At 53.3% G+C, this 21,250-nt stretch overlaps 8 protein-coding genes across 8 annotated transcripts; 4 read left to right on the forward strand and 4 right to left on the reverse strand.

The window, feature by feature from the left end:
* Window positions 1–504: 504 nt before the first annotated feature.
* Window positions 505–2,545, reverse strand: BROUX77_005418 (uncharacterized protein; the record flags this gene model as incomplete). The annotated part of the gene is made up of 3 exons (XM_073750290.1): window positions 505–1,761; window positions 1,817–2,422; window positions 2,477–2,545. The coding sequence occupies 3 exons, from the start codon at window positions 2,543–2,545 to the stop codon at window positions 505–507; spliced, it is 1,932 nt and encodes a 643-aa protein (XP_073604304.1).
* A 523-nt stretch (window positions 2,546–3,068) lies between these two features.
* On the forward strand, window positions 3,069–4,391 carry BROUX77_005419 (uncharacterized protein; the record flags this gene model as incomplete). Its single annotated transcript, XM_073750291.1, has 2 exons — window positions 3,069–3,290; window positions 3,348–4,391. The coding sequence occupies 2 exons, from the start codon at window positions 3,069–3,071 to the stop codon at window positions 4,389–4,391; spliced, it is 1,266 nt and encodes a 421-aa protein (XP_073604305.1).
* A 401-nt stretch (window positions 4,392–4,792) lies between these two features.
* On the forward strand, window positions 4,793–7,858 carry BROUX77_005420 (uncharacterized protein; the record flags this gene model as incomplete). The annotated part of the gene is made up of 2 exons (XM_073750292.1): window positions 4,793–7,356; window positions 7,414–7,858. The coding sequence occupies 2 exons, from the start codon at window positions 4,793–4,795 to the stop codon at window positions 7,856–7,858; spliced, it is 3,009 nt and encodes a 1,002-aa protein (XP_073604306.1).
* A 230-nt stretch (window positions 7,859–8,088) lies between these two features.
* Window positions 8,089–9,471, reverse strand: BROUX77_005421 (uncharacterized protein; the record flags this gene model as incomplete). Its single annotated transcript, XM_073750293.1, has 1 exon — window positions 8,089–9,471. The coding sequence occupies one exon, from the start codon at window positions 9,469–9,471 to the stop codon at window positions 8,089–8,091; it is 1,383 nt and encodes a 460-aa protein (XP_073604307.1).
* Window positions 9,472–10,535: 1,064 nt separating this feature from the next.
* BROUX77_005422 (uncharacterized protein) lies at window positions 10,536–11,477 on the forward strand (the record flags this gene model as incomplete). Its single annotated transcript, XM_073750294.1, has 1 exon — window positions 10,536–11,477. The coding sequence occupies one exon, from the start codon at window positions 10,536–10,538 to the stop codon at window positions 11,475–11,477; it is 942 nt and encodes a 313-aa protein (XP_073604308.1).
* A 951-nt stretch (window positions 11,478–12,428) lies between these two features.
* On the forward strand, window positions 12,429–14,144 carry BROUX77_005423 (uncharacterized protein; the record flags this gene model as incomplete). The annotated part of the gene is made up of 3 exons (XM_073750295.1): window positions 12,429–12,668; window positions 12,758–13,093; window positions 13,161–14,144. 3 exons carry the CDS (start codon window positions 12,429–12,431, stop codon window positions 14,142–14,144), a joined length of 1,560 nt encoding a protein of 519 aa, XP_073604309.1.
* Window positions 14,145–15,389: 1,245 nt separating this feature from the next.
* Window positions 15,390–16,297, reverse strand: BROUX77_005424 (uncharacterized protein; the record flags this gene model as incomplete). Its single annotated transcript, XM_073750296.1, has 2 exons — window positions 15,390–15,812; window positions 15,962–16,297. 2 exons carry the CDS (start codon window positions 16,295–16,297, stop codon window positions 15,390–15,392), a joined length of 759 nt encoding a protein of 252 aa, XP_073604310.1.
* Window positions 16,298–16,817: 520 nt separating this feature from the next.
* Window positions 16,818–19,645, reverse strand: BROUX77_005425 (uncharacterized protein; the record flags this gene model as incomplete). Its single annotated transcript, XM_073750297.1, has 4 exons — window positions 16,818–18,563; window positions 18,638–19,314; window positions 19,376–19,471; window positions 19,522–19,645. 4 exons carry the CDS (start codon window positions 19,643–19,645, stop codon window positions 16,818–16,820), a joined length of 2,643 nt encoding a protein of 880 aa, XP_073604311.1.
* Window positions 19,646–21,250: the final 1,605 nt, after the last annotated feature.

The raw sequence follows: 21,250 nt of genomic DNA on the forward strand, positions 1-21,250 counted from the left end.
ATGGGCAGCGCGAAATGCAATGGTGCCCTAGACACAACACCTTATATATCGGCAAAGCAGTATTTAGTAGTACAGTAGCCTTCCCCCTTCGTGAAGACTATCACATAAATCACGCTGCCCTATTCACTGATAATTAGTGTAAAAAAGCGCTAATAAATAAGCGATTGGTGGGCATCAAGTTGCAGTACACAATCTCAATTGCCATGATATCTCCCCTAAGACGCGTTAGCTCTCCCGCTATCCGCGTAAAGTGGCCAAGTGTGGCGCTCTGTAATTATTGCGGCGTAACGAGCTTGTGTCACTATAACCCTAGTAGGGTTAACCAACTTCAATACACATTTGTGAGGTCGAGAGAATGATGCATCCAATTACACGACGTGCATACCTCTTGATCGAAAATATGATCAATTAATATCATACGACTTGCATTCGACACAGAGAGATTATTAGCTACAGAACATCTATGAAGAAACAGTTTCATTGTTTAGCAAATTCTTTCCACGGTTAATCAGTCTCTAGCCACTGTTCCAATGCGTCAATAAGCTCTGCCTTGTTGCCCTTCGGCTTGACATCACGCATGATTAAAACATCCTTCAAATCAGCTACCGTCATTTTCTTCACTGCTCCAGACTCGACAGCATCTCTTAGCTGCTTATCCGTCAGGCCCGCGCTGGCCGGATCAACCGGAGACTTTGCTCGCTTTCGGGGTGCATTATCAGGCGGAGCATCAAGATCACGCTTGGCCGGGCGACTGCTCAAGACATCGCTTGTGATGAAGCTCTTGACAGCACTATTGACGTCCTTAATCAAGCCACCGACACGTTTGTTCATCGCTCGATATCGGGGAATAGTTGCGTCTTCTGGAGTTTCTGGTATCTCTTCTTCGAGCGCAATCGACTGCAGAATTCGGTAGTGCCACTGTAGTTGGGGATTGGGGTATTTGACGGGATTGTAGCTCCTGTTGGGCAGCCACAGATTCTCCACTAACATGGCGAGGTCGTCGACGACTTTTTCAGGTGGGTTCATGTTGTATTTAGCGCTCGGGGCGGTTCTCAAATCATCAACGAATGGAAGTGGATACAGCCACATGCCTGCAGGAAGATAAAGCGCACCAGTTGGCTCATCTGTTTCTTCTTGTGATGGGATTAGCGCAAAGAGACCTGGATGTGAGTTTGCGCGAGTAATGGCCCAGACAATCCCGACCTTGTCGTCTTTAAGAAGCTTTTTCCACAAGGAGACAAATACTCGAGTTGAACCAGAGTAGTGTTTTTCAGAAGGGAATATGAAGGTCGATTTCTTGATGGATTTCCAGGGATGGACATATGATCGTGGTTTGAACCCCAGAATCCGAATAACTGGAGGACCAAAGTCACGCAGTTTCGTTTGCTCATCGGGGGAAAAGTAGACGTACTCCCCGCCAAATTTGTACGCCTTCTTCGTGTCTTTCGGCGCAACAGTTTCAGCAGTATCTTCTGCAAACATGGAGGTTTTACTTTTGGCGATCTGGGGCTTCTCATCGTCTAGCCAGACATAACAGCTACGTTCAGGTTTCTGTTTATGAAGAACATTGTAGCCGGTTACTCCAATGGTCAGCCCAGGCGCGACTTCAAAAGGGAGTCCCGAGAACAAGGCACGCTTCGCAACCTGCTTGCTTGTAATGTTAGAGATTAGAGACTTAAGCAGGGTAATGCCATCGTCGGATTTGGACTGCAAAACTTTGCTTGGGTCCGCCTCGTCAGTAAAGTTTGTGTAGATGATGTCCTGCGGCTGGTCAGTCTATGTTTCGTGGCGGGTTGGGTAAGGATGGCGGGTGTACCTCGTAGAATTTGGACATGTTAAATTCTGCACTATTTCTCGTGATTGGAAACAGTTCTATGTTAACATCCATGTAATAAAGATCCTTGGCGCGTACAGCAGCAGCCATCTTGGCCTTTTTATCGTCGGGATGAGGATTGTCATTATCGGTAATGATGAATAGACGTCTGCTAGAGAAGTTTGGGGCTCTGGTGTTGAAGATTTGATTCGCACAGAACAACATGTTTGCCATGGACACTGGGTCATCTTGAGTAGTAGGCGTCAGAATTCCATCTTCGTCGTCCTCGATGATGCGTTTGAGAGCCAAGACATCCTCGGCAGCCGAGACATCCAAGTCAACGTAGACATAGCAATGGGGATAGCCCCGGCCAGCCCAGCTATCCTCTTCGGGGTACTTTGATTTCTGGGTACCAAAGAAGACAACCCCCATCATGTCTTTTGGGTTAGAGATGACGCGCTGCTCCATCAGATGTGAAGCGCACTTGAGCGTCGCAAGCAAGGCGCTATCTGTATCAGCCTTCTTTGAATCTGACGGCGGAGGCTTCTGGAGCATAGAGCTGCTGACGTCAATGGCGAAAATAATGGCATCTTTGTGGGTTTTGTAGTTCTGATGATGCGTTAGCTGCAGGACAAAGGCAGAAATACAGCTTGATATGCATACTAGTTCATCAAACTCTTCATTGTCCTCGTTCTCCTCGGGCTCGTGAAGATCGTTGGGCTTGTCTGCCATGATGAGTACAAGGGTTTATGTTGATGATGTTTAGGGTCTAATAAAGACACGAGACACTCAGGCACAGCACAAGAGGTTGTTGTTAGTTGGGTATAGCTCGGACTCAGACGTGAATGGTACGGTGGCGAATTTGAGAAAATGAGGCGAGCTGCAATAAGTGGTGTATTAATCGTAGTTGTTGACAGATCGCCCATTGAGCTCCATCGATGTTCGTCTTAGACAAACGACTTGACAGAGTCCAGAAACCAAGCCAAAGATGCCAAAACACGGTGTCACGTGACTCTTCAACTAGGCAGCAGAGGAGTGGGTCTAACGAGGTACTGGCCAATCAGAACGGCCGAGTTGCAACCTCTCAACATCAGATAGTTCAGTGGCTCAGCATTCAACATAAAGGCAAAGGAGACGTTCGCATCTTTTTAAGACATCGCGCTCGCCACTTTCAGAGCTTCTGTTTATATGTTCTACACACAATATTTTCACCTTTTACCATAATATAATCACCACAACCACCCAGAGCCCCACAATGTCTACCAGAAGCTCCTTGCGGCTCAGCCATAGCTTGGCCCAAAGATTGGCCAATCCCGTCTATTCAGCACCTGCTATTGGTCGGCGGTATCTGGCAACCCAAGTACCTCCGGCTACTCAGAGTAAAACGGGCTCCAAGGGTCCCACGGCCATGGTCTTCCTCAACATGGGAGGGCCATCTACTCTTGACGACGTCGGCGATTTCTTGAGTCGACTGTTTGTAAGCCTCAACCATCTTCATGACGTCAATGAAGTTACATATTAACGTCTATACTAGGCTGACGGCGATCTGATTCCGTTGGGCCGCCTCCAAAACTATCTTGGACCTTTCATTTCCAACCGCCGTACACCCAAGATCAAGCAGCAATATGACGAGATTGGCGGTGGCTCGCCGATTCGCAAGTGGTCAGAGTACCAGGCCGAAGAGATGTGCAAGCTGCTCGACCAGATGTCGCCCGAGACAGCACCCCACAAGCCCTACGTTGCCTTTCGCTATGCTGCTCCCCTGACTGAGGAAATGTACCAGAAACTCTTCGATGACGGGTTTGGCAAGGGCAAGGGCGGCCGCGCTGTTGCCTTCACGCAGTACCCCCAGTATTCCTGCTCGACGACTGGAAGCAGCCTCAACGAGCTCTGGAAGTGGCGGCAAAAGCTGGAGGCCAAGGGTCCGGATGGAAAGCCCATTGAATCTGAGGGATCAATTCAGTGGAGTGTGATTGACCGGTGGCCGGCACATTCTGGTCTGGTCGAGGCCTTTGCGCAAAACATTGAGCAGAAGCTCCTCGAGTATCCGGAGGAGAGACGCAAGGACGTCGTGATTCTGTTCTCTGCACACAGTCTGCCCATGACGGTTGTCAACAGAGGCGACACCTACCCTGCCGAAGTTGCGGCTACTGTCTACGCCGTGATGCAGCGTCTCAAGTTCTCTAACCCGTACCGCCTGTGCTGGCAATCCCAGGTTGGTCCTCAGCCCTGGCTGGGTCCTCAGACCTCCATGTCGGTAGAAGAGTACATTAAGCGTGGGCAAACTGATCTTGTTCTCGTGCCCATTGCCTTCACCTCGGACCACATCGAGACGCTCTATGAATTGGACAAGGAGGTTATTGGAGAGAGCGGACACAAAGATACAGTGAAAAGGGTAGAATCTCTCAACGGAAGCCCTGTATTTATCAAGGCTCTCGCCGATATTGCCCTGGAGCATCTCAAGCATGGATCGGAAACCTCTGCCCAGCTCCAGCTGAGATGCCCGGGATGCACCAACTTGAAGTGCGCCGAGTCCAAGAAGTTTTACAATGCCCAGGAAAAGGCGCTTCAGGCCTAACTGAAGATGCTTTAATCTTTTCAATGTGCAATAGGAGAATTGGAAGTGTAAGATATGCAGATACATTGAAAATATAGATTTTGGGCCTCAATTCTATTCTTCTAGATTAGTTTGTGATGTGTGTAAGTATGGTCCTGACATTAGGTTACATTCTTACAGTGCGTAGTACAGTGCCAAGCCAGAAATAGACTGTACCCCAGACGCGTTAACGCGTTAATTGAACAGCAAGCGAGTCTACAGGAAATTGTGACGTGGTGTAAATATTGTGTGTTGACTTTGAGCCCCTCCAGACAACGCCAGAGAGGCAAGCCGTGAACTCGAATACCTTTGTATCCCTCGAAATCTCCGGCCGCGAAATCACGATATCCAGCACTTAGCTCAGGCCCAACCACTATTACACAATGGGTGGTTCATCGCCTATTGTATACCCAAGCAGTCCTCCATCTCCCAGGCTCATGAAGCGAGGACGGGACCATGATACAGCCGAACCGGAGAGCGCTCTACCCAATGGCGCTAAACCAGGCAATCGAGCTACTCTGGGCGGCTTCGTGATTGACGACGACTCGGGTTCTGACTCTGATACTGACATGGTCGAACCGCAACCAAAGAAGCGCATGCTAAATGCCCCATCAACGATGGTCACATCCCAAATCTCGCCTCTCGATCTCTCAGCGTCCCACAACCACGTCTTACCCATCCGACCATCCATAGAGGACTCACAAACCTTTGGCGCGCAAAAGATCGGCACGGATATATTTAGTCAGGAGTCACAGACACTGGACGATGACGGGCCCGTCTCTGTACCGATATTTGAGGCCTCACTTTTTCAAGAGACTGGAAAGATATACGACATTCAATTGTGTAATGGCCGGAAGGGAGTTATTCGCCAACGGTTTCGAACAGCCCCGGTGTCATACGAAGAGTTGGTGGCAGCACGGTCCAAGACCAAGACAGGGCGGGCAGTACGCAGCTACTACGGTATCAACATCCACGAGCTCATTCAGAATGCACAAGTAGAGATCAAAGCCCAAAGGATCTTGGTAGAGCAAGAAAAAGAAAAAGCTGCCGAGAAGCAAACCCAAAGCATGGACAGCATTCTCGCCGAGTCGGTCGAGACAGACAACCCGGCAAGCTCTAGAAAGCCCAAGAAACACAGTCTCTGGACGGAAAAGTATCGCGCACGCAAGTTCCTGGATCTATGTGGCGACGATACTACAAATCGCCATGTTTTACGGTGGCTCAAAGGTTGGGACCCGATTGTGTTCCCCGGTTCCGCGAAGCCGAAGCCAAAACCAACATTTCAGCAACAGGAGGAAGAGGAAAAACCCTTGCGCAAGATTCTAATGCTCACTGGTCCACCCGGACTCGGAAAGACGACACTGGCCCACGTCTGTGCGAGACAAGCAGGCTATGATGTGCTTGAAATCAATGCTTCGGATGACCGCAGCAAGGATGTTGTTAAGGGCCGTATTCGAACGAGTCTGGGCACTGAGACAGTCAAGACGGTTTCCAACACGCGGACTGGCGACGGACGGCCAAAGGTTGCGCGGCCCCTGTGCGTGGTCGTGGATGAAGTTGACGGTGTTACGACTGGATCTGGAGCTTCTGGAGACGGTGGTTTTATCCGGGCGCTGATGGATCTAATGCTTCTTGATCAAAAGAACTCCAAGCAGTCGCAATCCAACACACGGTCTGACCAGAAGAAAAAGGGAGACAGTTTCCGGCAAATGCGACCGCTGGTGCTCATCTGCAACGACATCTACCACCCTTCTTTACGGCCTCTACGCCAATCAAATCTAGCTGAAGTCATTCACATCGGAAAGCCAACCGTCGAGCATGTAGTAAATCGTCTACAGTATGTCTTCCAAAAAGAGGGCATTTCGTGTGAACGCGACGCAGCTCGAAAGCTATGCGAAGCTGCTTGGGGCATGGCAAGTGGCATTGAAGCTAGGCGAGGAGTCGAAAGTGCCATTGAGGGCGATTTGCGCGGCGTTATGGTTATCAGTCAATGGGTGGGCACCCGCTTCATGGCACAGTCTCTAGGCACAGGGAACAAGAACCTCACGCGGACCTGGCTTGAGCGCAATGTTCTAGAGGAGCTTGCCAAAGGTTCCGGAGGAGGGCGTGGCACTGGACGTGGCAGCGTGCGCGACATTGTGACTCGCGTCTTCCAAGAAGGTGCCGGCTTCCCCAAACCAGCGCTTGGCAAGACAGACTCGAAGCGCGTTCTTGAGGACCAGCCAACCTCACAGCTAGGCTTTGCCGAGTTCCACAAGAAGCACGGCATGGGCCAACTGCAGCACATCATCGAGACCAGCGGTGACGTGGACCGCATCATGACCGACATCTTCACCGAGTACCCGAACCGCGAGTACACCGATGACTGCTATCTGAGCAAACCCAACGAGGCGTACGAATGGATGCACTTCTTTGACACGTGCTCGTCGCGCCTGTTTGGCGGGCAGGAATGGGAGCTGATCCCGTACCTCAGCCAGCCGGTGCTTGCCTGCCACTCGCTTTTTGCCGCGCCAATTCGGCAGGCCTCCAACAACTACGGACGGCACAACGACCGCGACGCGGACGAGGGCGATGGTTCTATGCCGTCAGCTTTCAGCGGCCCGCGCGCCTCGTTCCTGGCGTACGAGGCCGAAAAGCAGAATCGCGCGATTCTACAGGCTGTTCAGGCGGACTTGCCACCAGTGTTGATGCGAGCGTTCCGTAACTCTGAGGACATTGCGATGGAGTTCCTGCCGTATCTTATGCGATTTGTAGCACCGAATGTCAACCCTGTGGTCATCCATGGCGGTGGCGATCAGAGAGCCATGGCTAGCGTGCGCAAGGAGAGCGAGAAGGCCATGGTTTCCAGGGCGGCAGAAGTCATGGCCGACGTTGGACTCCGGCTGCAGAAGGGCAAGATCGAGGGCGACATGATGAGAGCGCCACAGTGGGTATACCGCCTTGAACCGTATGTTTCTTTTTTCCCTTCTCTCTCTTGCATATGACTTGGCTGACTCTCTTCTAGTGACCTGGACGAATTTGCAGTTTATCCAACCCTAACCGATAAATCTGCCTCGTTCCTCGCGCCCACACGCTACGCCGTGCGCCAAGTGCTCGACCAGGAACTCACCAAAGTTCTGCGCGCCCGTGAGACTGCTGCGCGCCAGGCCCGCTTCCAGAGTGGCGGCGACAGCGAGTACATTCTCGATCCCGCCACAGACTCACGGGCAGCAGCCGCTGACGCAGGCGCTGCTGCTCGTGGCGCTGGTGGTTTGCTGCCAGCAAGAGTCACCAAGGCTAAGCGAGACTTCTTCGGTCGGCTTGTCGTCGAGAAACCACGGGCCGAGGGAGAGCACAGGGAGCAGAAGACAGGCGATAGCTTGGTCTCGGTGTGGGTGCGGTACCATGAGGGGCTGAATAATGCTGTGCGTAAACCTATATCAGTAGCTGAGTTCATGAGAGGGTTGTAGGCCGGAGGGTTTGTTTGGAATAGAATCTCGAAGATTTAGGTCGTTCACGTGTAAACTTACGAGCCATGTTCTCTTTAGACGTTCCGTTTTTTTTTTCTCACCGCCACAGGCCTTATACACAAGGGTTGTTTTTTTCAATAATAGAACAAAAAATGAGCATTTACGCTACCATATACGGAAAAACAAAAGCCCCCTCTAGAAAAAATGAACAGGATACGCAATCTTCAAGCCTAGCTCTTTGTCGCAGCTGGCTTTTTCTTCACAGGCTTTGTTCTCTTCTCGCAATCCAATTCATCCTTGGAGTCGTCATCACTAGCAAGCACGCTCTCTCGCGCTAGCGGCGACGGCGTATCCGGTGACGCTGGCTTCTTGCGGCCGGCCGAGCCCAGCGCTCCGCCGGCGCCTATGGCGCTGGAAACCGAGAGCCGCTTACCGCGGCGCATTTCAGGCGATATGCTGCCGCGGCGCGAGCCAGGGCCACCAGCGACGGGCCCAGAGGCAGCGCCGTCCAGAGGCGACGGCGGCGAGATGAAGTCGCGCGTCGGCGTCAGGCTGCGCGTGGAGCTGATGCTCCCGCGACGGATGCTGCGCGAGCGGTGGTGCTGCGGTCCCTTGGCAGCGTGCGAGTCTGCGGCGTGGGCGGCGCGGGCGCTGGCGATGCGGGCAAAGTGGCGCTCGGTCTGGGTGTGGTGCCATGGAAGCCACCAGAGCATGCCCCAGCGGTTCTTGGCGTACTGGCGGTTGCGGGCACGCAGCTTGGCGCGGATCAGGGCACGGCGCTCGTTTTCCTTGTCCCAGTATTCGGAACGGTAGATTTCCCAGTTCTCGCGGAAGCTGGGCGAGAAGGGCTTGGCATGCAGGAGCAGCTTGACAAAGTCGCCGGCCGGGGCGAGATCTTCTTCGCGGCCTCGCTCGTCGCTGCCTATCGATGATGTTCCGGGCACGCCCAGGTTTGGCACTGTGGAATGGAACTCTGCTAGGGAAAGTTCTCGCTCAACCTCGCGCAGTATAGAAGCATCCACATAGCGGTACGATGAGCTAGCGGTGTTGGAGAATAGGCCGTACGTCAAGAAAAAGCCAACGGTGGAGGCCATTTCTGCCCACCACGGCCGCTTGATAATGACGAGTTTGCAGTTGAAGCCGCGCAAGCCACGGTTGGAGACGTTGAACCAGCGTCGCGGCCAGCGAATACCACGGTCCCAGATGCCTGTCGCCCACACCAGAATAGACGTGATGACTCCTCCCATAAAACACACCTTTTCGCCAGCTTCAACGCCCCAGTAGACGGAGCCACCGACACCGATGCCGTCCTCACGCGGGGCAAAAAACAGGGCATAGCCGAAACCCACAATCCAGCCGGACAGCAGCAGCAAGAAGAAGGTGTGGTGGCGTCGGCGAGCGCGCAGCTCGAGATACTGGGCGCGAAGAGAAGCCTCGAGCACCAGCAGATTCAGATATATCATGGGAGGCGAGCTCGGGGTGGTGCTGAGCGGATCCCATGGCTTTGCCGAGGTGCCCAAAGACGGTTTGATGGACGACGTGCCGCTGATGGACTTGACGTCGATCTGGGTCTGTAGAGCGCCCTTGACGATGCTGTCGAAGTCGTCGGCCATTATTGGCAGCAGGATGGCTGGCACTCGGACAGGATGTGGGGGGGCTAGGAAGAAGGCGTGGTATCAACCGGCGTGTCGCCTCGCATCCGGGGGTTTGTTGAGGTGGTATTTGGCGGGTTGCAAGTAGTAGGACAAACCCGGAACGAGCTCGGCTCAACAAAACATGCAGCTCGTAGGGCGCCTCTAGACGAGAAGATCAGGGAGCTATCGACAGCGAGACTCCGCGCAAGCTCGGCTCGGTCTCACAGTCAGTCGCAGCAGCCACGGCGGAGCGTGTATATAGCAGTATTCGTATTCGCGATGCGATGCGGCGTGGTGGGAAGATGGCTTTGTGACTAGCTTGCCGCAAAAGCTCTTTTTCGTCTTCGCACAGGGGGCGATTGGGAAGGCAAGGCACGAGTCTCGCCGGGCGGCGGGGCGGCTGTTCGGCAGGGGAATAATCAAAGTAAAGATGATGGTGGCGGCAGCAGCAAGAAACGCTACAATCGACGCTGCTGGTGGTGGGTTCGTGGAAATGCCTTTTTGGCCGGGTTGTTCAGGGTGCTCTGGTCTGCTCTTCTCACCAAAGCAGCCACAACGTCATTGAAGCGCTCAACTGTATTCAGACTTTCTGCCAGATTGGGGCAACGCCACGCAGAGCGCCACACACCAGCGAGCGCCACCCCGGCCGCCCCACCTTGATCCTCTTGCGACCACCCAAGCACCCTGGCAGGCTCTCGAATCAATGCATGAAGCCATAGCTGGCCAAGCTTGCATATATCTGTTCAACTCACGCCTTGTCCCCCAACCCATTTCCCAGCCAGAGTCTGGACCGCCCTGCCTGAGCCGACTCTCTGTGCCAGCAGACCACTCGGCCAGTCTTTATTTAACGCCATCTGCCCATCGTCGCCTGATGCTGCAGGGGCTGCTCCGTCTGTCTTCTGTCCCAATTGCGCTGTTTGTTCTTTAAAGAGGCAGCTTGGCTCCCCAACAGAGGCCAACGCTTTGTCTGCTCCTCACCTGTTGCTGCTCCTGTCGCCATTCGCCATTCGCCAATTCGCCCGCCATACATTTCTATTTACACCATGGACGACGCCCTGCAACAACTCCACGCCGGCCTCGAGGCTGCCAAAGAGTACAGCCGCCACGCCATCACGTGGTCACTAACGCCCTCGTACGAGCTCTTTGTCATAGCAGCGTGTGTGGTGCTTTTGATCCCACTCGTGCTGCACTACATTGTCGTCAAGGCCACACCATACACCAAGCTGCCATCCATTGTGCTTGTCGGCCCGTGTAACGCCGGCAAGACGGCGCTCCTCACGCTCTTCGAGAACAACAAAGCCGCCACCGAGACACACACGTCGCTGCTGGCCACCTGTGTCGAGTTCACTGCTTCAAGCAAGGCCTCGGCCCGCAGCGACCACCTGCTAAAGAACGATGTTTCCGGCGAGCACACCAAGTTCCTCCTCGTCGACACGCCCGGCCACGCCAAGCTACGCGCCGTCGCCGGCGATCAGATGACGTCGCTCAACCCCAAGAAGGCACCCGATGCCGAAAGCACCGTCAAGGGTATCGTTTTCATGGTCGACGCATCGAGTCTCGGCGAGCCCGAGGTGCTGGGCCCCACCGCCGAGTATCTATACGAAGTGCTCATGCTCCTGCAGCGCCGCGCCGCGTCGTCCAAGTCGTCGCGCCCCCCGCCGTCGGTCCCTGTGCTTATTGCCGCCAACAAGATGGACCTGTTTACCGCTACACCAGCGGCCATGGTCAAGACGCAGCTGGAGGCCGAGTTGACGCGCATCCGCGCCTCAAAAAGCAAAGGTCTTATGACCTCGGGGGACGACGCCGTGGACATTGGCGCCGACGAGCAGGACTCGTGGCTAGGCGCATACGGCGCAAGCAACGAGAAGTTCACCTTCAAGCAGATGCTTGAGTTTGACATTGACATCGATGTCATTGGCGGTAATGTGATTGGCGACGGGCCTGGAGTCAACAAGTGGTGGTCATGGATGGTCGAGCGTATTTAAACGGTGGTTTGCATTAGATCTTTGTATTTGTAGTCTTTGTTTGTCTATAATAATATCGTCACAATTTTTGGAGCAACACACTAGCAACCACGTCAAGAACATGCAGGGAAGCTTTGACGATATCCTCGATGACGTCGTTCTCCAAAATCGACACCAAGAATCCAAGACCCGAGACCCGAGTGTGCGGCGTCTCCCCAAATGCTGTCTAGGTGTTCAATGACCACCGATCCTCCAAATGCTGCCACTCTGTCTCGCCGCCAAAGCAGAACCCGTGATCATCAACGTTCCCCATGCTGCCTTCTGATTGGTCCATCAACCTCGTTGTGTGCACGCTAAGAATACACTCCACACACCCAGATTGTTGAGGCGGGCCACTAAACAGTTGGCAGTGCTGCTGCTTAGCGCGAGCCCTGGAGCCACATGCATCCCCAGCAAAATCGGCGTAGAGATAGGGCCAAGTTTTGGGGAAGCCCAGGCCATCTTTAGGGGTCAGTGGGCCTGCCTCAGGGGCCTCTGGTTTTATAAGCCTCGATGCAGCACCATTTGCTGTGGCATAATTTATGCATCTGCTTCTCCGTGTCTTTAACTCCGTTCCCCACGATTCGACCATCCTCTTCGCTGCTACACATTCTTTCGGCCTTAGGCTTCCCTTCAACTTCACCTCTTGTCTTCGGGGCTCAAATTGTCCCGAGCCTCACGCACTAGTTTGCCCGCTACCCTAAAATCGGGCCGGTGGCTTTTTTGCTTCATTAATAATCCAGACCTACACCATCGCCTGTCGCAAGCGCATCCCACCCGCCCTTTTCGCGATTCGCATTCACCTCGTCGCCTGGGCACTTTATACGTCACCCTGTGGCTGGCTGTGACCGGAGTTCCACTCATCCCGTCGAACTGACCCTCGATTCTCGACACACATATATCCTCCTGCTCCCACGTATTCACCTAGTCGGGATGCTCAAGACACAGGCTGCCAGCACAATCGTTATCCGCCGCCCCCGTCTCTACTTTTCTGCCCCCCACCCCGCCAACTCGCGCTACCCGTCTTCAGCCTCCGTCTCGGCCTCTGAATCCGACGATCCAGAACATATCCTCATGGCTGACCAGGAGCCGGACACAAGCCCGTCCAGCCGGCCACGCATGACGCTTGCACAGATGTTTCCGCAGAGCTTTGGCGAGTCGGCGAAACAATGGGTGAGTCTCCCCCCGCCATTCCGCTGTCTGCCCGGGTTCCGGGTCCCTCCCGCCGGCATACGAACACCGCTAACGCCCTAGACATCTAGTGGTCCTGTACAAATCCCAAGCTCGCTGAACAGAGACTTCTCAACATGATTCCTTACCTCAAAGAGGCCAGCTCCGACAACATGACGCCCCCGGCTAATCACAGCGATCCCTTCGGCTTCCGCGTGTGGCGCTCGCAGATGGTCGAGTTGTCGGGCAAGAACCGCGCTCTCAACGAATATTCTGTCGAGCGCGTGGGTGAAAAGATTGACGAGAATCTGGTCATGCTTCACGGTTACGGCGCTGGCCTTGGTTTCTTCTACCGCAACTACGAGCCGTTGTCCCGAGCCGCTGGCTGGAAGCTCTATGCCCTTGACATGCTTGGCATGGGCAACTCTGTACGTTTCTCCTCTCTTTCACTTTCATGATTGACACGTCTAACAACTGCTCTTTCGGTACAAATAGAGCCGCCCGTCGTTCTCTATCAAGGCCAAGACCCGGGAAGCCCAGATCGCCGAGGCCGAGAGCTGGTTCATCGACTCTCTTGAGGAATGGCGCAGTAAGCGCAAAATCGAATCATTTACACTCTGCGCCCATTCTCTAGGTGGATATCTTGGCGTAGCATACGCCCTCAAGTATCCCGGCCGCATCAAGAAGCTGATTCTTGCCTCACCCGTTGGCGTGCCCTCAGACCCCCACGCTGTCAGCGCCGAAATACCGGAACCCGAAGAATCGACTATGCAGAACGAATTCACCCGCGACCAAGAAAGCATTGTCCATGGCAACAATGCCCCCAACCCGGAAGCTGCCCCGCGACGCCGTGTTCCCGGCTGGCTGAGCTACCTTTGGGACGCCAACGTCTCGCCCTTTAGCATTGTGCGTCTCACCGGGCCCCTCGGCCCGCGGCTTGTATCCGGCTGGTCCTCGCGCCGCTTCAACCATCTCCCCGAAACCGACGCCGGCCTGCTCCACGACTACGCCTTCTCCATCTTCCGCCAGACCGGCAGCGGCGAATACGCCATGCCGTACCTCCTTGCCCCCGGCGCATTTGCGCGCAGCCCGCTGATTAACCGCATCGACGGCGTCGGCCGCCAGATGCTCCCTATTCCCGCCGGGTCGTCGGCTAGCGCCGTACCACTACGCGAAACTGGCATCCCCATCATCATGATGTACGGCGACGGCGACTGGATGGATGCGGCAGGCGGCTTTGCCGCAGAGCAGAAACTGCTCAAGGCGCGCGAAAAGGCCTTGCTTACCGGCACTGACCACGAAAAGAAGAATGAGAATGGCGCCGCAAAGGTGCTCATTGTCCAGGACGCCGGCCACCACCTCTTCCTCGATAACCCTGACGAGTTCAACAAGTATATCCGCGCTGAGATGGACGAGACCCGGACCGACGGGCTGCGCAAGCAGACGCTCCTGGCTGCCCAGAATGCCACCCAGGCTTGAAGCGAGAGGCCCGCTTGCCGACGTGACATATCGCCGTTTGTCTCTCCTTCGCCTTCCTTTCCGACCATCTTCAGCATGGCACATTCTGCGGCCCAGAATGCGAGAGTTAGGATGCCAACATCTACAAGCGCGTCCTTTCTACCCTGTTCCCTTTCTTCTGTTGTCTATTGGAGGGGTTCTCTATCCATTTTTTTTCTTCTTTTTGTTTTTCTTTTCTTTGTCTGCAAGGTTTCCAGCGCTTTATAATGGTTCGATGAATAGGTGCATTTATTTTTCTTTTCCTGGTAGTACATGCATGCACATGCGCAACAACTACGCAGTGGGCAGGTATACATAGACTATTTTCTTTTCCCTTCTCTGTAATTAATGCCACATCTGTGAAATTCCAACACTATCGTGCCAAAGTTCAGGCTCAACCAACTTTTCTTTACCCCATTTCTTTCTGTCTCGATATATCAGTGTCATGTTGTTTGTTGCATGATGACGTTAACATTGTTAGTGTAACTAAGCCATTTTCCAAAACATTCACGAAAGTCTTCTGGCATCATAGTAGTTATGACTTCCGGTAGGAAGTCTACCATCTCCCTCATTACTTACCCGAAGTTTTCTGACTCTGGTCAACTTGGCTCAAGTTTCTCCTTCAACAGAAGACAAGGTGAAGTTTTCTATGCTCGGTCATCACGCATGATTTAAAGTGGGCAACTGCGAATTCCGCTCCGGCTCAGATTCGGCTAATGCACCCGACTCTCTAGATGTCCACGCTTTTATGGAACCTTTAGAAACCCAGTATATAAGCATAAAAATTCTAGCTTTCTTGACACAAATTGGTTCTTCTCTGCTCATCAAAACGGTTTCTGCGAGACGTGGAAAACTGACAGAATCATTGGTCTAGGCTTGTATTTCTTGCAAGAGATAAAGCAGGTCCGAAGATTCTCACCATGTTTCTGTTGCTTTGTGATGACTTTCTTTTAATTCGCTATCCTGGCTGATGTCATCATCTCCAGTTGAGCTCTATTCACACTGAAAATTCTGAAAGCAACACACAGAAACACTTGTTCGTTCCGTCTCTTGTAGCCCGTATACTTGCTCAGCTTTGATAGTTCCTGGCTGTCGCTCCCGTCTCACCCATATTTGATTTGAAATTTGACGTCATTCCCTTCACGTTGATCGTAGACCTTGTCCATGCTCAATATGGGTGCTTTGTTCATGGCAAACCTGTCTATATATGCCAGCCATGGCACTAGCCTACTCTTCCTTGGCCGGAAGATCCAGCTCAACTACTCTCTTTCCAAACAGTAAACTCCCGCCCAGGACACGGCCCAGCGCAGCACCCAAGTAGATGCCACAGACAATCGTGACCGGCCACTTCTGCCACTCACGGTCCCAATCCAGCGGAATCGGCACGGCGCCCAGCCACGCGCCCAATAGTCCGCCCCAGAGGGCGCCATACGTCTCATCGACGGGCTGGCCCAGGCTGCTAATGGCTAGCCACGCTGACGACTCGACGCCGTGGGCGTAAAACAGCGGGAAGATGCACACCAGACTGAAGTGCGTGGCGCAAAGGAATGTCGGCTTGACGTGCGCCAGGAACGGGCCACCAAAGAGAACGAGGACAAGGTGCACAAAGGGCGTGACCAGGCCGCTGAGTATGAGGGAGAGGATCGCGGTCTGTACAAGGAAAACCCACACCGATTAGCGAATTGCACGAGCCCAAAGACACAAAACCCCGGAGCCGAAAAATTGCATGTTCGTAGACGCCCATCTGTGCCACAACAGCACAAGCCGCTTCATTCCGGGGGAGGTACACCAATACTTACAAATACCGATCTTTTGGCACTGCTCTTGCGCTCTCCCTTCTTCTTTCCAGCTCCACCCGACTTGTACTTGGTGCCGACCTCAGGCACACACACCAGCACATAAACCATCTGCGCAACCGCAACCACCGCCAGCAGCTCCTGCAGTCCGTCGACCGGGTCTGCTACCACGCGACCGAAGCCGTAGATGAACAAAGCCGCGACCAGCGCCGGCTGCGCCAGCCGTACGCCAAGCGCTGCCGAGCCGTGGTAAAGCTTGACTGGCGCGAGCGGCGGCGGTGGTAGCGCCTCGAGTTCGGTTGGTGCCGCAACGGAAGAGCGGCTGGACTTGGACACCATTGTTGGGGAGCCTTGTTGTGGGGGATGTTCGCCGCTGTAGGGACTGTGGAGGCTGCTTAGTGTCGTTTTGGAGCAGAGACAGGCGGGGGCTGCAATACCTGCTGGCAACGCAACCTCGATTCTAAAGGGAGTGATGGATACAAAGGGAAGAAATAAAAATTGGGAGGAGGCCGTGTTGAGAACACCAGAGAAACAAGAGTGCCTACCAACGAAAATGCAACAGATGCCTCAGAGAGAGCTGTGGTAGCTTGGGAAGCTTTTTTTAAGGGTAGGTGGCCCGTGTAACCCTAGCGCGCGCTGACTAAGCATCATATCTCAACTGCGCAGCACATCGCGAGGTCTTCACATTAAAGAAATCATCAACTGAAAAAGAGTAACTAATTAAACATTAAGCAACAGAATTAGTTCATAGAAATATCCTCTCTACGACCAAGTACCAAAACGCCGACAGAAATAAAGCTTCAAAACCAAACTTGACCCATTACACTGACAAGATTTTCCCCCTTACCAGTTTATCCCCCTACTTTTTGCCTTGTTCCTTTGCACTGGGCTTGGGGTCCTCCATCTCACCCAAATCGTCCCTACTTTCATGGAAGACGCTGCGTCTCCCGCTTGAAGTGTACGGCGTCTTGGCTGTCACGTTCTCCTGCAATGGGCTCTTCCCCAGCGTATCAGACGGTCCTACTGGCGACTCTGGTGGCGACACGGCAGCTGACGATGTCGTTCCATCCTCTGGGTGCTCCTCAATCGCCGGTGGCGCAAAGACAGCCCTAACGGGGAAGAGGACCGGCGCATCGCTCGTATCGGAAGCATTGCTGATTGTGACGTCACTGATCTGGCGCAGGTGTCGTCTCTCATTTTCACTGAGATTCGAAACCCCGGATACCGCGCGAGCGGCTACAGGCGACGGTGTCATCGCCGGGTCGCTGAGATTAGACACCTCGGATAATCCTCGAGCAGTTGCATGCGGCCGTGTCTTTGCTGTGGCGGCGTCATCAGGAATTGTGGGTGACTGCGATGGGCTTGGTGCCTGGGGCGAAACCTCTGAGTTTCTGATGGAGGATATGTCGGTTTGGCTGATGAAGCTGTTGCGGTCGGTGTCAGACAGTCCAGTGGGAGACATGGTCAGCGGACTCTGCCCGGTACTAGAGTGTCGGTGTGCCCTGCGTTCAGCCACTTGTATGGGTGTCATACCAGTCCCACCGAGATCCGGACGAGAGGTGTCCTCTAGCTCGGGAAGCCCCGCCGCCTCCATTTCGTGATGAAATACGGGTACCACAGCAGGCACGGACATGGCACTCATGGGGGACATGGAGCCTTCAAACGGTCCCGGCGATATGCTAAATGTATCTGTTGTACCCGTGAGCGCCGCCTTGGCTGAAGGGGTAGATGTCGATGCTGCTGTCGGAGTATTACCCAGAATCCACGTGAGAACGCGGTTTCTTCTAAACACAACGGTCGTGTTCTCTTCGCTCATCCGGGCCATTCTCCGGCGGCGCCACCATATCAAGAGACCAATAATAAAGCTGACGGCTAGCAGGGAACACACAACAATGGCAGCAATAGCTCCGTTTGAGACCCCGCTGGAGCTGGAGCCGGAGTCAAAAGACCCCGGGCTACTGTTTGTGGTGTTTGAAACTGAAGCAACCGCATACGGGTAGTAGTTGACGATTCTAGAAGTAGGGTAGGCGGTGCCAAAAAGGGCTTCTAGCTCTTCGTCATTCCACCCCGCAGCGGGAGAGGTTTCGGTAGCCGAACCAGACGCATCACCTCCAATCACGTTCGAGATGGCGTCAGGCACCGTGTAGTTGCTGTATACAGCAGGATCGTACACATCCAGCCACTCTAGACTAGACATGTTGAACAACTGGATCGCGTTACCCTCCAGACAGGTGAAATCGCTGGTGCTGGCTGACGTGATAGCAGTCATGCCTCCGATAATCATCATCTGGCCCGGATAAGGCTGAAAGCACTGGTGACTGACACGCCCATGGCGATTGTTGCCGCTGTAAATCTTGGTCCACGTGAAGCTAGGCAAGCTCAGGACCCAAACGTCGTCACTGTACGACTCCAGGCCCGAGATTGCAGTGTAGCCACCATAGTAGTATATGTTGTAGCTGGACCGATCAGGAGCCTCAGCCATCACCGCACAGCCACGCGAGAGTGTAGGCGGGGTATCCACCAGAGTAGTATTTTGTTGATACCACTTTTGTGACCCAATGTCATAGATGTCAATGGTCTCATGGAAGCGTTTACCTTCCGACTCCTAAAACATACACATGAAGCATCAGTATTGCATAAATCAAGGGCCACAGCAAGGCACACAACCGAAGAACTTACACTCAACTCAGGGTTGGCAGAATCTGCGCTCCCGTTGACAAACTCGGGATATGTCACGCCTCCCACCGCCACCATGACACCGTTCGATCCAACCGGAACAAAGACAAACTCGCCAGCAGCACGGCCTTTGACGTTGTCCGGAAGAGACGTATTAGTCCATTTTTGGGTCAACTGGTTCGATTCTTCGGTCTCGAGAGTAATCAGGAAGTCGGCCGAGTGCGTCCAGCTCGTTGGTGTTTCCTCCCGTGAAGTCTGCTGGTAGATGGGGCCGGACTCCGACCGTAGCCCAGAAAAGTAAAAGGCTTTCCACTCCGAGTTCACCGTCGCGCCCGCTCCGTAAGTCACGTAGCGATCTGTCCCGGAGTCTAGGGTGAATGAGTCCAAGCTTATGGAAAAGTCCCGCTCAGCACCATACTCGTACCTCTGGTATAACAGGACATCATTTGCATCAGGCAGTTCATATGCAGATGTGTTTGCGGCTAAGCCTCCGTAGAGGTAGTACTCGGCACTGTTCCCAATGAGCGCTCCGCTCATGTAGTTTGGCGCACCGTTGGAAGCCGCATTGCCAGAGCCTCCACGAGCTTTGGAAATAGTGCCCAGTATGTCAGTGAAATTAGCCGTTGTAAGATCAATAGAGCTGTTCAGAGAGATTGTAAACATGTAGCCCAGCTGGTTATCTAGTAGATAGAGTTAGAAGTGATGAGCTTGACAACCAAGGATCATGATGATAAAGCTTACCATTGAGATTTACTGAGCCATATGTACCGTCATTCATTCCAGGCAGCCAGTACGTTCGGCCTCCGTCTAGGTAAATAGTATCACGGAGAATAATTCCTAATGTTTTGTTAGGCGTTGGGTCTAGAGTCTGGTGGCTAGAGACAAACCTCGAAGGTCTTGCCATTGGCAAAGAGTGGTGTTGACTTGGCCGTCAACCCAACCATCCCATTGGCCCTGAACAGGGCTGACTATAGCCAAGAGAGTTGGCAAGGCCAGCGCCAATGAGAGCATGGCGAGATTGGCAAGCAATGAAAGACTTGTAGAGGGATAGTTTGTGTTCTTAGATAAACAAGTTGGCTTGTGAAAGTAGGAAGGGCAAGTAACGGCTCGAGTCTAATGGCTGTATATGAAAAGTAGGGGTACTCTTGTCGCAAGAAGCCACAAGTTTCCAACGTCTTCACGGCCTGTCGTTTACTCTGAACTCTCCGAGATTGTAGATGTTGATTTCACCGGCATCAAGTGAGATACTCCAGAGCAAAGCAGACGAAGCTGACCAACCTTTGATAGACCAAAGAACTAGACCAGGCCGGCGAGTTTGGCGGAAACGGATAAAACAAAAGAAAAAAGAATGTGGGGGGAAGGACTGTTCACGGAGCTCTAGTACCAGCACATGAAGGAAAAAGAAAAGACGTTGCGTTGCAGCTAAGTAAGCAGGATAGTCCAGGGAACAAGCATGACATCGGCATCGGTCAGCAGGCCAGAGCTCAAAAGTCCTAGCTGTCAAGACAAAGAACCAACAGGGCACGCGGTGGAAATAGCGAGCGAGCTTAGCACAAGCTATGTCATAGCTTCAGGTATGATCATCCAACCACCAGAGCAGGAGAGGCCCGGGATATCTAGAAGGGCTGCCCCAAAAAAAACAGCACACATACAAACACGTCAAGCACGCCTAGAGAGAGAAGAAGAAAAAAAGACAGGAGAAGACCAATGGGGATGGCTATCTGGACCGGGCCTAAAGAGATTTTTCACTTGACCGGGCCAAAGAAGAGGGGTGCAATCAGGCCAAGAAAACAGAAGAAGAGAAGAGGGGTGGAACGAATACTACGAGAGCATGGGATGTGCATGTCAAGCGAGACCGGGGTGGCCACCTACTTGTATACTTCAAGTACAGGTACAAAAACAGAGGGTGCTACAACTATACAAAGTGGACATGTGGGATCATGTGCTTGTGATTGGGATGATAGCATACGGGTCTATGTGACTGTGACGGTCGTCAAAGACAGAGCCCGAGTAGGTCGAGACAAAGCCGGCGTGGCAAAAGAGGGAAAAAAGCAAGGCGGGGGCTTTGCCGTGCCGGACGGCGGATGAATGGGCTGGTTATCTATTTTTTACGGCCGCTACCCTGACCAAGATTGCAGACGGGCTGCGAATACACACGCAGAATTGGGCTCTGCGGTGGCTGTATGCTGATGTATGGGCTTCCAAGCGTGTGGCCATGGCGCCAGCCCGCTGCGATCCTTCTCTTGCGCAGGCTATGCTCTAATGTTCGTTGTATGTGTGTAGTTGTACCACAAAGACACTGTCTTTGGTAGCACAGCTGGCAACTGAAACTTGTACCTGTGGCTCGGCCCAAGGACAAAGGGAGTGGCGATCAAGACGGATACGAGCTGCTTATGACGGCAAGGAGAGAACGAGACAACGGCAAGTGTAGATGGTTGTGCGTTAAGGCGAGGAGGTTTGCCTGCTCTGGTTATTAGTGGTTGTATCTGAACTAACTAGATATTCCACTTACACAGACCAAAGGGCAGGGTTAGTAGGTGAAAGTCAGGGTTAGTCATTGCACAAGAAACTTCCCAGCCTTCGAAGCGAAGTGCACACCTAAAAGAGCTCAATTCT

The sequence above is a fragment of the Berkeleyomyces rouxiae genome (genome assembly GCF_048999995.1).
Source record: "Berkeleyomyces rouxiae strain 22BRR77 chromosome Unknown BrBRR77_ptg000005l, whole genome shotgun sequence".
In the NCBI taxonomy this organism is placed as follows: domain Eukaryota; kingdom Fungi; phylum Ascomycota; class Sordariomycetes; order Microascales; family Ceratocystidaceae; genus Berkeleyomyces; species Berkeleyomyces rouxiae.